This window comes from Apus apus, chromosome Z (assembly GCF_020740795.1).
Source record: "Apus apus isolate bApuApu2 chromosome Z, bApuApu2.pri.cur, whole genome shotgun sequence".
In the NCBI taxonomy this organism is placed as follows: Eukaryota; Metazoa; Chordata; class Aves; order Apodiformes; family Apodidae; genus Apus; species Apus apus.
The window spans coordinates 49,934,852-49,948,879 of NC_067312.1; the positions used below are offsets into that span (position 1 = coordinate 49,934,852).

General features: G+C 37.3%; 1 protein-coding gene across 2 annotated transcripts in view; it reads left to right on the forward strand.

Annotated features, from left to right (window-relative positions):
• FER (FER tyrosine kinase) overlaps positions 1–14,028 on the forward strand; it is a 127,964-nt gene that overhangs the window by 103,653 nt on the left and 10,283 nt on the right. For both annotated transcript variants that reach the window (XM_051642979.1, XM_051642977.1), the window contains 3 exons: positions 475–598; positions 8,652–8,806; positions 11,885–12,007. In XM_051642979.1, coding sequence (XP_051498939.1) covers positions 475–598; positions 8,652–8,806; positions 11,885–12,007 — 402 coding nt within the window. The remainder of the gene's footprint in view (positions 1–474; positions 599–8,651; positions 8,807–11,884; positions 12,008–14,028) is intronic.

The window sequence follows — 14,028 nt, forward strand, 5'->3', positions numbered from 1 at the left end:
CTGGAGAAGTCACAGTAATAGTTTTTAACCTTCAGTTGCCTGCATCAAACATGCAGTTAATATTACCTAAGAAGTAAAACACTTTGTTACCCCTTATGTAACTACTAGGAAATAACCTCTTCATTAATTATCTTTATAAAACCTTACAGCAACCATTTTGCAATTAGAGAGGTATATTTATCAATATTAACAATTTTCATATAAATATGTGTTTAATGTGTACTATTGAAGATTTTGGGTGCGTCAAAAACATGCTTTGGAGTTTTCACTTTCAAGCACCTGGTGTTGAAGGGATATTATGGAAACTGTATTTTGAAATGCGAGTGCCTTCCTTTTTCTTAAGCAAATCTCAAACTGATGGGTTGAGAGGAGCAGCTAATAGCTGCATTGTTTTTGGTCTCACACCCCTAACGAGAGATAAAGGTGAGTAATGTATCTTGTTATGTCTCACTGTCCATCTGTCTGTTTTTTTAGGAGGTGATTTCCTGTCCTTTTTAAGAAAAAAGAAGGATGAGCTAAAAACCAAACAGCTGGTGAAATTTTCATTAGATGCTGCTTCTGGTATGGCATATCTTGAATCTAAAAATTGTATACATAGGTAAGGAACTTACTTTTTCTCACTATTTTAATTCTGATAATTGGAAATGATAGGTATTTAAGTGCATGTGGTGTTTATTATCAACAGGAGGGATCCCTACAATTAACAAAAAACCCAACAAGCAACGAAAAAAAGCCACATATTTTCTGAAAGGAAGTAATTACTGCTTTTCTAATTCAAAACTGTTCTGTTTATTTGGGTAAGAATTAAGCACTAAATTTTGTTTCTACTAATATAATCTAATAATGAGTTTTCACCATAATAATTTGTATTATAAGGAGCATAACTCATACAATGACAATGAATCATGGCAAAAAGCAATCTGTGAGGTTTATGTACTGTCTGAGATTTACCAATGTTTGCATGACCAACAAAGAAGTTAAGTTACCTTTAACTGTGTTTCAAAAAATTCCACAGGTTTCTTAGCTAATAAAGGGAGAAAAATTAGAGTTCTGTATATTAAAATATTAATTACCTGGACTCCTTTCTCTAAAATATGAAAGATTATCAGGCATTATGCTTTTGGCGTACCTTATTTCTGTTCCTACCGTTCTTGTAGTTTCGTCTCCACTCCAGTTTGACTCCACAGTGGAGCTGCTCATACTCAGTGCGTATCAGAGGGAATGTACTTAATTCCCACCTATTTTTTCCTCAGAATTTCAAAGTATGCCCTGCTACAATGATAAATCTGAAATATGAGACATGATAATGTCTCTTAATAATTATGGACATGATAATCTAACTTACAGAAAAAGTGTGAAGAACAAGTTTTCATTTGTAGTACTCATCACTTTTGCTTTGCATTGTACAGTACCTGCAGATGAACTGTGTGCCACTTTCATAGTCAGCCCATTTCATATTTAACACCATTCTGATGAATGCTCTTATTGATGACCTGAGTGGCATTTCTCTTAAATTTTTAACTGAATTGTTCAGTTGCAATTGTGCAGGTGAAGAAGTAGGTTTATCTTTAAAAACATTGTTCCAATGAGAGTAAGCTCAAAATTTATTTGTAAAGCCTTACAGTATTATTGTTTAATTTTTTTTTTCCTCTTTTTTTCTTTGACTTGATTTAAGGAAGCTTAAATAGAGTAGTAATCTTATGCCATTTCCAAACTTAGAAAATTATTCTGAAGTTAATTGAAACACTTTGGCAAGATTATAATATATAAGAAATACGGAAAGGGAAAAGAAAAGGAAAAGGGAAGGGAAGAGACGTAACTCAGGGAAAAAGGAGTGTAAGCCCCATGGGGAAGAACAGGATTCTGTCATGGTAGAATCTGTTTCAGCCTGGCTCTGTTTGCAAAGAAAATAATGGCATAAAAATCAGAGCAAGTAACAACATTAGTAGTTTACATAACCCATATATATGGTCTAGTGAATATTAATTTCTGTAACTGTCAGTCAGTGTCAAATCAGAAGTGGCTGTTTACAACTCCTGTATTCTTAGAAAATAAAACAAAGAGGAGAAGTAATAACTGAATAAATGTTATTAGGACTGTATTGTGTAATGTCTTAGTTTGTAATTGCAGTTACTGACAAACATACAGTATTTATTCATTGAATTACAGAATCATAAAATCATAGAATATGCTCAGCTGGAAGGGGCCCATCAGAATCATCGAGTCCAACTCCTGTCCCTGTGTCAGGCACCCCAAGAATCACACCATGTGCCTGAGAGCATCATCAAAATGCTTCTTGAACTCAGGCAGCCTTTGTGCTGTGACCACTTCCCTGGAGAGCTTGTTTCAGTGCTCATCCACCCTCTGGGTGAAAAACCTTTTCCTGATATCCAACCTAAACCTCTTCTGATTCAGCTTCCTGACATTTCCCCAAGTCCTGTCATTGGTCACAGGACTGAAGAGATCAGTACCTGCCCCATCTCTTCCCCTTGTGAGGAAGCCAGAGTCTGCAATGAGGTCACCCCTCAGCCTCCTTTTCTCCAAGCTGAACAATCCAAGTGTCCTTAGCTCATAAGTCATCCCTTCCAGACCCTTCACCATCCTCGTGGCTCTCCTTTGGACACTCTCCAATAGCTTGATGTTTTTTTTATGCCTGCAAAGTATAAATCACTTTAGAAACAATTATTTTTTGCAGAAGTGCTATCCCCACCTCCTCTTGTGTTTTTAACTCTAGAGAAGGGGTTTCCCTGCTTACCTCTGTGGATTAGTACTGTTCTAACTACCATAGATGGCAATGTGGCTTCAGGGAGTCTCTGAGAGGTGCATTGGCCATTACCAGTGAATAGAAAGAGCTTGTGTAAAGGTGTGTTTGCAAAGGTGACAGGGATTTGGAGAATATCTTTCAGAGTCAACATATATGTAGCAATGTCTTACTGTATGAAGATTTCATTGTTTCATAGTTTTCAGTCAGCTATATACAAATAGGTCATATAGGTCTCAAGACAGGAAAAAGAGCTACAATCTAATCCATTTTGGTAGTGCCATAGACTTGCCAATACACACAGCCTGGGTTACATATATTATGGTACAAGTACTGTACATTTTAAGTTTCAAAATATTCACAAAATTTGTTTAAGATAAGTATGTTATTTTTTTTGTCAGAAAATTCATCAACTAGAATTGGTTCTCAGATAAAAAAAAATAATTGTAAGAAAATTAACTAACTGAAACTAGCAGAAGTATTTTTCTGTCTTTCACTTAGCTACTGTGCTCCTTTATAGTGTTCTGCACACAGTTTCACTGCTTTATTTGAGAAGTAGATTGATTTTTATCTTGTTTAAGAGCTTTCACAGATACATTAAGAACCGGTTTAGTTTTCTAAATAATGTAATGTGAGCCTCATGAGGTTCAACAAAGCCAAGTGCAAGATCCTGACCCTGAGTTGGGGCAATGCCCAGTATAAATACAGGCTGAGGGATGAAGGGATTGAGAGCAGTCCTAATAAGAAGGATTTGGAGGTGTTGGTGAATGAAAAATTGGATGAGCCAGCAATGTGCGCTCACAGCCTGGAGTGCCTGGGCTGCATAAAAAGAAGTGTGACCAGCAATATAAAGGCGTTGATTCTCACCCTCTACTCTGCTTTCATGAGACTCTACTTGGAGTACTGTGTCCAGTTCTGGAGCCCGCAACACAGGAAGGACGTGGAACTGTTGGAGTAAGTCCAGAGGAGGGTCGCAAAAGTGATCAGAGTGAAGAAAGGCTGAGAGAGTTGGGGTTGTTCAGCTCTAGGGAAACCTTCTTGCAGCTTTTCAGCAAACAAAGGTGCTTTATAAGTAAGACCAGGAAATTTTTTTTTACCTGTAGTGACAGGACATGAGGCAATGGTTTCAAATTGAAATGCACCTAAGTGCATTAGATATAATTTCCCATGCTGAAAGATTGGCGTTCAATTCAACTGGGAAAGAAGTAGGGCCTTAGATGATAATGACTGCTTTTGCTAAACTTCAGTACATTTTTTAACAAGTTGCTGCAAACATTACCACGAAGCTACAGCACTATTTCTCCATTTACTGTATTTTGGAGTTCAAAGTTTCGTATTAAATACACTCAGAAGGTTCAGACACCCCCTTGTCAGATGCCGTTGGATGCCAAGTACTTCACAGCCGGGAGATGCAAACCATGTTTATGGCTGATTATATCACTGCTGGTGGTTCAACAGAATTTTTATACTGTGTTTTTGATCATATGTACCAAAAAGAAAGATGGACTGCAGGATTTCATTTTTGCAGTGAGTAAAGCGGTATTAGTGGTAGCTGATAAGCAATGAATTAAATTATAGGATAAGACAGAAGCAGAAGGAGATGGACTGAGGAGTAGATGAAGAATGCAATCAACTAAATACCATTCACCTCAGAAATGAGGTATTGGGTTCTTTGAGCATAGCTCATAGACCAGAGAGTAAGCATGTGTCAGCGTTTGTTTAGAAAACCCAGAACATGCTTTTTTGCACACTATTTTATTGTCTTTGGGGTGTAGAACTTCTCATGTTTCATTTCCTATAGCAGAAAATTCTAATTAGTATTTCTAGAAAAAGAAATATATGTTGCACTATGATATAAAGTGTTAGTTCAGTATTTTATTGGTTTCCTGATACTGAGTCTTGACATTCAAAGGAGTATACTCCAGTTGTCTCAAAGAGTGAACAACTTTGATTTTAATAAAGACAAATTTTAAGCTGTATGTTAATGGTAATGAAAAATAAATTCATAAATTAAGAGGAGTGTCTCCAGCAGATTGAGGGAGGTTCTCCTCCCCCTCTGCTTGGCCCTTGTAACACCACATCAGGAGTACTGTGTCCAGTTCTGGGCTCCCCAGTTCAAGAGGGACAGGGAATCTACTTGAGAGAGTCCAACAGAGGGCTACAAGGATGATTAAGGGACTGGAACACCTGCCTTGTGAGGAAAAGCTGAGAGACCTGGGGTTTTCAGTCTAGAGAGGAGAAGACTGAGGGGGGAATCTAATTAATGTTGATAAATACATGAGGGCTGGGCATCAAGAAGGCAGGGACAAGCTCTTTTTACTTGTGCCCTGTGATAGGATGATGGGCAATGAACTCAAACTCAAGCACAGGAAGTTCCACCTCAACATGAGGAAGAACTTCTTTACTGTGAGGGTTACAGAGCACTGGAGCAGGCTTCCCAGAGGTTGTGGAGTCTCCTCTGGAGATTTTCAAGACCTGTCTGGATGCCTTTCTGAGTGATCTGCCCTAGTTTTTTTGGTCCTGCTCTGGCAGGAGGTTGGACTCGATGATCCTTGGAGGTCCCTTCCAACCCCTTATGTTTCTGTGATTCTGTAGACATCATGAAGAAATTTCAAGTAAGACAACAGGGAAGAAAGAACTTGAAAAATGCATCTATGGTGGATCTAACTGCAGGATCTGTAGAAGCTCGTAATGAAGCACTGAGAATTAAATTATACTAATACTGTTTTGCCCCCTAGAAGAGCAAGTTATTAAAAGTGCAAAGTAACAGAACTTTCAGTGGGGCTTAGAAGGGTTTTCAGTATCACTCAATCTGCTAAATACTCTTGGTTTCTGTGTACTCCAAGAACCGACTCCTCACAAGAACTGTGAAAAGAACACGACAGTCTTTTAGAAAGACTATGAGTAGAGTGAAGATAAAAGGGAAAGAAAAGCTCACATCTAAGTATTTTCTAAATAAATGAAAGAGCCCACCTTACATATAAGAAAGAAAAAAATGCAAATTTTCTTAAGTCTGAAGTAAACACATTAAGTGCTTAAAAGACTTTATTAACACAAATGATATAATAAAGTAGCTTCAGAAGTGTGAGAATTCTAGCTAAAAGCAGAAAAAGGTATTAATCCTGTGAGAGTCATTACCAGCACTACTTCCTTTACTTGGCTATTTGTAGCTTTATTCATAAGTTTTGTCATAATGCATCCTTTGCTATCTTGTTAGTAGCTTGGCACTCGCTATTTAATAACATTTTACTGATGTTCTTTGTAAGGTGGCAATAAAAATGCTTCTCTATTCAATACAAAAAGAAAAAAGGAGTTTGCCTGGAAAGACTGATGGTGGATGTGAGAGTTGTGTCCATCTGCACACCCCATGGGCCATTAGGTAACTGCTGGCCCATGATTCCTCACTTGCCACTTGTGTGCAGCATGACAGCCTGAGTGGTATCATTCTGTGACCCACGGCCAGCTAATATCTTGGAAACCACTGTTCCATGGCTTTGTGTGGCTTTGGTCTTTCAGAAGATCCAGTGTTAATCTTACATACATCCTGAACATAGTATCACAATCTTTACCAACTTTCTCAAACACCTGTTTGATTGTCATGAAATTAATTTTGTGAATTTCCAGTAATGATGACAAATCCTTCTTCTAGATGACTCTGAAAGAAAAAGAAAATTGTCACTTACAAAACAGGCAAAAATATGTGAACTGAGTGTAATCTTTGTGTACAAGTGTGATACTATTTATGATGTATTTTACCTAATAATCAGACTTGTCTATGAGGAATAAACCTAAGGTATCTCAGTATACAGCTGCTTCTTAATCTGACTCAGAACATGTTTAAATGCTAGGTCAGACTCAGGCAGGAGCATGTCAGATAGGAAGATGTCCATGATTCTAATTAATTCTGTAAAAAGGGACCACACCTTTGAGGCTCTGTCAGAGAGGAACAGACTGGACAGGTGACCCAGATTGACCAAATGGAGTACTCAATCCCATACATGTCCTACTTGATATAAAGAGATCATGAATGCCACCCTCTCTTCATCTGTGGCTGCTGCCCTGTGAGGACTCTGTCAGTTCTTCTGCCTTTGGTCCTGATCTATGTGTTCCTGAAGTTGTGCATTCCTGAATCCGTTTTCCGTCTTCTGCTGAGTCCAGGACTCCAGTCTGGGACTTTTCGAGGGCCTTCCCTGCAGCCTCGGTGGTGCCCTGAGCGTTACCTGGGTGTGGTGCTGGGGTGGGGGGAGAGGTTCAGGGGCAGAGAGTCATGATGTTGATTTTGTAAATATTTGTTGCTCCAGGTGAGGCTCAAACTCATAACTTTGGCATTGTAAGTCCTGAGTGTATGCAAAGTTCTAGGTTAATTTCTTCCAAGAGTAATCAGTCCAGTTTGTATGCACCAAAATAATTCAAAATAATGCAATGAATGTGAATTAATTGCTCAGAAGATTAATTTCAAAACTATGCTACACCTCCAATGCAAAACATTAAAGCTAATGCAGTTCTGGAATATTAATAGAATCATAGACTCATAGAATAGTTAAGGTTGGAAGGGACCTTAAAGATACCAGGCTCCAACCTCCCTGCTATGAGCAGGGACACCTCACACTAGGCCAGGCTGCACAAAGCCTCATCCTACCTGGCCTTAAACAGCTCTAGGAAGGAGGCATCCACAGCTTCCCAAGGCAACCTATTCCAGTGCCTTACTACCCTCATGGTGAATAATTTCTTCCTGGTATCTAACCAAATCTCTCTTTTTTCAGTTTAAAAGTATTCCCCCTTGTCCTATCACTACCCACTCTGGTGAAAAGTTTCTCCCTATCTTTCACAGAATACATTCACATTTACGTAAGACAAGCTGTTTGTGAGCTATTTAAGCTGAAAGCAAACAAAGTAAATTTATTTTTAAAATGCTTTGCCCATTATGTTCCTAATGTCACAGATCTAATTCTGTTGCTTAACATTTTTCTCCCTTCAGACTTTTTCTGTATTTTATTACATTAAAATGGGAATGCTAATGTATATTTTATTATGTAGTATTTTAATACCTTGTGAAAATTATTGAATGTAATATACGGTAAGTATGTTAATAATATATTATTAGCATGTATCATTATTCCAAATGTATGCTGTAGAGAAGCCACAATAGGTCTTTTATCAGGTATTAAAACAGGCTGCCTACTTACCTAAAAAAAAAGGTTGAGATGGAGGGAGGGAGAGGAAGGCTGATGATTTTCTGAGCTTCTCATCCATCATTGAGGCAGAATTCCTTTTCCTGTAATACTGGGTAGCTTTTAATTTTTGATGGAAACTAATGCTAAGATAAGAAGGACAGAGAGAAAGAGACAGTTCTCATTTCGCCCTATCTTTCATAATTACGGGAACATGTATTGTGGTGCTGCTTCTTATTCTGTACTCCATAAAATCAGATTCATTAATCTGTGGGCTTGTTTCTGTAACTTCAGAGGGCAGGTTGACTTCAGCTACCCAGCCAACCACTCTTTCACCCCCCTTCCTCAACAGGACAGGGGAGAAATTAAGACAGAAAAGCTCATGGGTCAAGATAAAGACAGGGACATCACTTGCCAGTTACCATCACAGCACATCAGACTCAACTTGGGGAATAATTAGTGTAGTTCATTGCGAATTAAGAGTTGGATGGTGACAAATAGATGCAAAAACTGGAAGACCTTTCCCCCGTCCTCTGAGGCTCAGCTTCACTCCCTCATTCCTAACACCTCCACCTCTTCCTCCCCAAGGGATGTAGGGGGTTGCAAAATGTTTTCTGGGAGGTGCCGCCATCTTGGCTGAGTGGCTCAGCCATTTTACATGGCTTCAAGTGCTTTCAAATGTGTAAAAATATGGGGGCTTATTTCTTGTTCTAACTTAGAGACCTGGCTGCAAGAAACTGCTTGGTAGGTGAAAGCAACATTTTGAAAATAAGCGATTTTGGAATGTCCCGGCAAGAGGATGATGGTGTGTACTCATCGTCAGGCCTAAAGCAGATTCCTATCAAGTGGACTGCTCCAGAAGCTCTTAACTATGGTAAGGATATACCTGCATCTTCTTGGGGGGAAAAAAATAATAAAAATAAAAATAAGAAAAATATATATAAATCAAAATTAGTATAAAGAAAACCAAGAAGTTTTCTGTAGCATGGGCAATATTTGAGTATATATATATATATATATATATATATATATATATTCTTTAGTGCCCAGTTCAAAACAATAATGTTTAAAATAATTTTTATATTTTCATCTCACTGAAATTATATATAAAATATTGGTTTACCTTCAAAAATAATAAGGCAGCAACATCAAAATTGCTATTATGCAGGAATAAAATAACACTTTGTTATGTTGCTGACTCATTCTAGTAGACTACCAGTCATCTAAATTGTAATTGCTAGCAAAATTAATAGCAAGTTCTGCATCTTTATGGCAGTGATTCTTCTAGCACTTATTTGAAAATGATAGAAAATGTTAATGTACTAGAATACTCTGTTACATAAATCATTGTGTTGGAGAAAAGTACAGTTACTGAAGTAATTTTATTTTAACTGCAGCTTTCCTTTACCTACATTTTTGTATATTTCTAGGCTGTTACCTTAGGGAACAAAAATCTGTTATTTCTGATGGAGTGAAGCAATCCATACTGTGTTGTTAATAGTTCCAGAAGAGGAACAGAAGCTGCTGCATTTGGCTATTTAGCTTATATGAAACTAGAAAAATAACTTCTGAGTAAAGTGTGCTGCAAAGAAGCAGTGTATTAAACAAAGGATGCCATGCTTTTGATGTGGTTCTCTCAACCAGTTCTTTAGTTGACTACTTCTTCTTTTGAAGTGTCTATAACTAATTCCACCATCTCTTAAAGCTTTTTATTTTTTTTAATCATGCAGTGTGACATCTGATGTTTGTGACATCTGATGGCAGCAAAATGCTTTCTCTTATTAGCACCTTTGCAAGAGTTAATGCCATAACACAATAAAGCAGATCTTCCCTTTGGGAGGTTAGTAAGTTTAGTTAGAGTAACTGATCCTGTATGATCAATTATTCTAAAAAGTGTTAGTATTGCTTGCATTCACTGGGAACACACATTTCTATTGTGGGTGTTTGCTCCACTATAAAAGGTGGAGCTTCTTGTAGTTATGTCAGAAATCTATACCGTTTATTGATATATAATGGAAACCTGTCCTTCATTGCCCTATGCAGTCCAGTGGACTACGTTAAGCAGGAAAGAGGCTCTTATGACAACACCTTCACTTCATACTCTTCAGTCTTTTTTCTGCATAGTACAAGAGACCATAGTTAATTAACACCTACTCATTTTGTGTTTCCTAAAATACATACATGTTCAAGCAGTTTTAAGTGATTTTCAGTAATGTTTGGAAATAAGCTCTCTCAAACATTGTTAATGTGTTCAGTAGTCTAATATTCAAGTTTCAGAAGCTAATAGGTTTCTGTGTAGTTTTGAAGGATCATTTTTACACTCCCTTGCAAGATGTTTGGTTTGTGTTTTACTGTTTACCATCCTAATAATATGGTCATAAGTATTTCATTATTTTTTTTAGGTAAGGCTGAAGGTATTTAAAGATATCAGAGGAATAGAAATAAATCTTTTATATTTCAAAACCAGTTGGCATCCACTATCCATGTTGATTCTTAATGGCAAGATTTAAGGGTTGAAATAAAATGAGGGGTAGGGTCATTTGGTCATTACATGAATGACACAGTAGAAGCTACATAAAAATTCGGGTTTTGGTCACTTCTGGATTAATTTTACATGGCATATTAGTAGCAGTCACAAAAAGATTTTAAATGAAAAAAACTTAAGTTCTGAAGTGTAGAAACCAGGTTAGGGCAAATGGAGTGGTTAAGGAGTTGTGTCTGAAATCACAAGCAAAATCCTGCTGCTGTGGCTTGTGGGAGACTGAACCTTTGATTCAGTGGATGCTGTTCTGTGCCATTCCATACCACTGTTTTTTTTTCAGTTGGAGCTGTAGGATTTCCATCACTTCCAGCAAGTGCAAAAAAAAATGTTTGAAAAGCTCCAAATAAAACTACATATTTAGGCCAAGTGGAGAGTATTTTTGCTTCATGTTAGCTCAAAATTAAAATTCTTTCTAGTCAGAAGTGGTTTCGTTTTGTTTGTTTAGTGATTAGAAATTAACAAACAATTAAACACTTTCACAAGCACTTGTGTATTTTAAAGAATAAAACCACAGATATACAATGTAATCATATGGAATAAAGAAAAACAGTAATGATAAATGATGAAAGTAGTGTTGCAAATGGATTTTTAAGGTAACATTTTCACAGATTCTGCTGCAAAAGTCTAGGAGCCTCAAACTTTCTGATATGAATCCATCCCTCTTAATGTGACTCCAGCAGGGGTTGGAGAAATACCTGCTCCAAGATCTCACCTTCTGCCATAATATTAATCTTTCATTACACAAAGAAGGTTGGAATTCAATTATTTATCAATTAACTATTTTGCTGTCTCTGAAGGATAGTTGAAGATAATGGAACCAGCAGGCCAGATATTTTTTCTTTTTCTTTAACCAATTGGGTGCATCAGTTCTTCAGGGTCCAAATTAAATAAGTTGAAGCAACTATACTTTCATTTTCAGAGAACAGTTTCTCAAAGCATGACAACCAGGCTCTCTGCACAGTTACAAACTGTGTTGGTGTTAGCTCCTCTCACAATACTCACTGGTATGCCATAATAGTTGACTGGGAAAGATAATTTTTTTTAAATCATCGGGGGGGGAACTTGACCTTTTTATGTCCTTTAATATTAAAAGAAAAAATGTATTTTTGTACATTAATAATGAAATTAAATCTTAACTTGCATGCAGAATAACTGACATCATAAGGTCTGAAAAATTGTAGAACTTCAATTTAGTTTATATTATTCCTAGATATTGACCTCAAGACAATTTGTTTATCGTTTGAAATAGAGGAGACTATGATATCTGAAGAATGTATTATTAGTAGCTACAGCTTTGTTTTGCTTAAGGCTTTCCGATGTAACACTCCACCTTTACAGAAGATTTGGGGCCATAGTTATCTGAAACATTGCTCTGTACATTAAGCTGCTGGTTTTTTCTCCTTTTCTTAGGGAGATACACATCTGAGAGTGATGTATGGAGCTTTGGAATCCTTTTGTGGGAGACCTTCAGTTTAGGAGTATGTCCGTACCCGGGAATGACCAACCAACAAGCACGAGAACAAGTTGAGAAAGGTAGGTAGTTATTCAAAGGGATTGAAACAAATGCTGTATAGATACCTAATAATATAGTACATACTGTATGAAATAAAAATAATATAAAAAAAGAGGTTATCCAACAACTTTAGTAAAAATATGATGAGATATTTTAATTGCTGAATCTAGCTTTCTGAGAGGAGTTGTGTGATACATGGGCTTCTTGATAAAAGAAATATACTGACCAGTGACTTAAAGGATGGCAGACTGACTTGTTGTTGCGGAACTAAAAGGTGAGATGGAGAGGCAGGATTTACTGCTGTGCAATGCAGAGCCTTGGCCAGAATTAGTTATTTAAGATTATGCTAATGCAGGTAGAAATATTCTAACCTACGAGAAGAAAAAAAATCTGTATCATTTAATCTTGTCTATGAAAGCATTTCAGACAAAAATTCAGCAATTATGGTAGAGAATGGTGAGGTAGTTGAGTGTTGAAAGACACATTTATCTTTTACAAAATCATCAAAAAGTATTTTTTTAAAGTAGCAAATAACTGTTAGCGGGGTTTCAGGACTTTGATTTATTTTCATCATCTTTGGTGGCATTTCAGAACTGTTCCTTCTCTACTTAGTAGTACTGTGTAATGAAACATGTTCTAAGCTAGTAAAACTGCTAAATTATTTTTTAAAATCCAAACAACTAGTTTGTTGACTTGTATAGATGGCCAATGTTTGGTACAAGCACTGTAGATGACCATCAAAGTTTCTTCTTCAAAGGCCAGATAAAAACAATCCAGTGTTTTCTATAGAAGAGGAGTGTTTGTAAAAGCAAGTCTTACTACCTAAGTACTGAGATTCTGTTTTGATCCACTGAGAATAATAATCTCTTAAAATTTATAAAATTCAAAGATTTAGAAGCAAATGTATGCTTTTTTTAGCTATTTATACCAGGGGGCAGGGGGGGTGGGAATAGTCCTTTCTTAGCAATTCTTTCTCTTATATTTTAAATGGAATTGTATTTTCTTTTTTAGCCTCTTCTCTTGGTTATCAGTACATAGTAGCTCTTCTGTTAGGACAGGCAGCTCCAAATTTTTTTCTGATCTTATCCATCTCAATTACTCAATCAGTAAGAATCTTCAATTAATATAGTCACTTGAATGCTTGCTTTAAACCAGGATTATTTTAATTCTAAATAACTATATAGAATAATTTCCCTTAAAGGGCAAAAAGCAGTTGCTGCTTTCACTGTTTTGAAGAACTAGTTTCTAGGGCAAACTAAAGGAAAATATTTTTACATAGTTTCATATTATCTTGTCTGTAAGTGTCCTATAGCTCAGCCCTTCTCCTTTGAAGTTACACGCATTAATCCAGCACCTAGGCAAGATGCATGCAGTATAACAAAGGAAAAAAATATTTGTCAAATTTATTTCGTGTACAAGGCCAGTGTCTTTTATACTCTTCTTTAGAAAGAGAGATGCAGAGACCTGTAGATGCAGAGACCTGTAAGTGTGGAGTGATAGAGCTGCATTTAGGTGTAGAGTCCTACATGCCTACTCACTTTGCTGTCCACTGTCTGCTGTTTGCTCAGAGAGCTACATGTGGTAAACAGGTCATGGCATCACAGAGCCACAGAATGGCCGAGGTCTGCAGCGACTGCTCAGTATGACCTGGTTCAAGCTGTCTGGTCAAGCAGGGCTACCTAAAGCTCAGTGCTCAGGACCATGTCCAGATGGTTTTTGCATATCTCCACCACCTCTCTGGGCAACCTGTGCCCAGTGCTCAGTCACCCCCACAGTGAAGAGGTGTGTCTGGATGTTCAGGAGGAACTTCCTGCACCTGTTGCCTCTGGTCCTATCACTGGGCACCACTAAAAAGAGCCTGGCTCCCTTCTCTTTGCACCCTGCCTCCATGTGTTTACATTGTTTGATGAGATCCCCTTGAGGATTCTCCAGGCTGAACAGTCCCAGCTCTCTCAGCCGTTCCATATGTGAGAGATATTCCAGTCCCTTCATCATCTTGGTGGCCCTTGTTGGTCTCTCTCCAGTGTGTCCATGTCTCTCT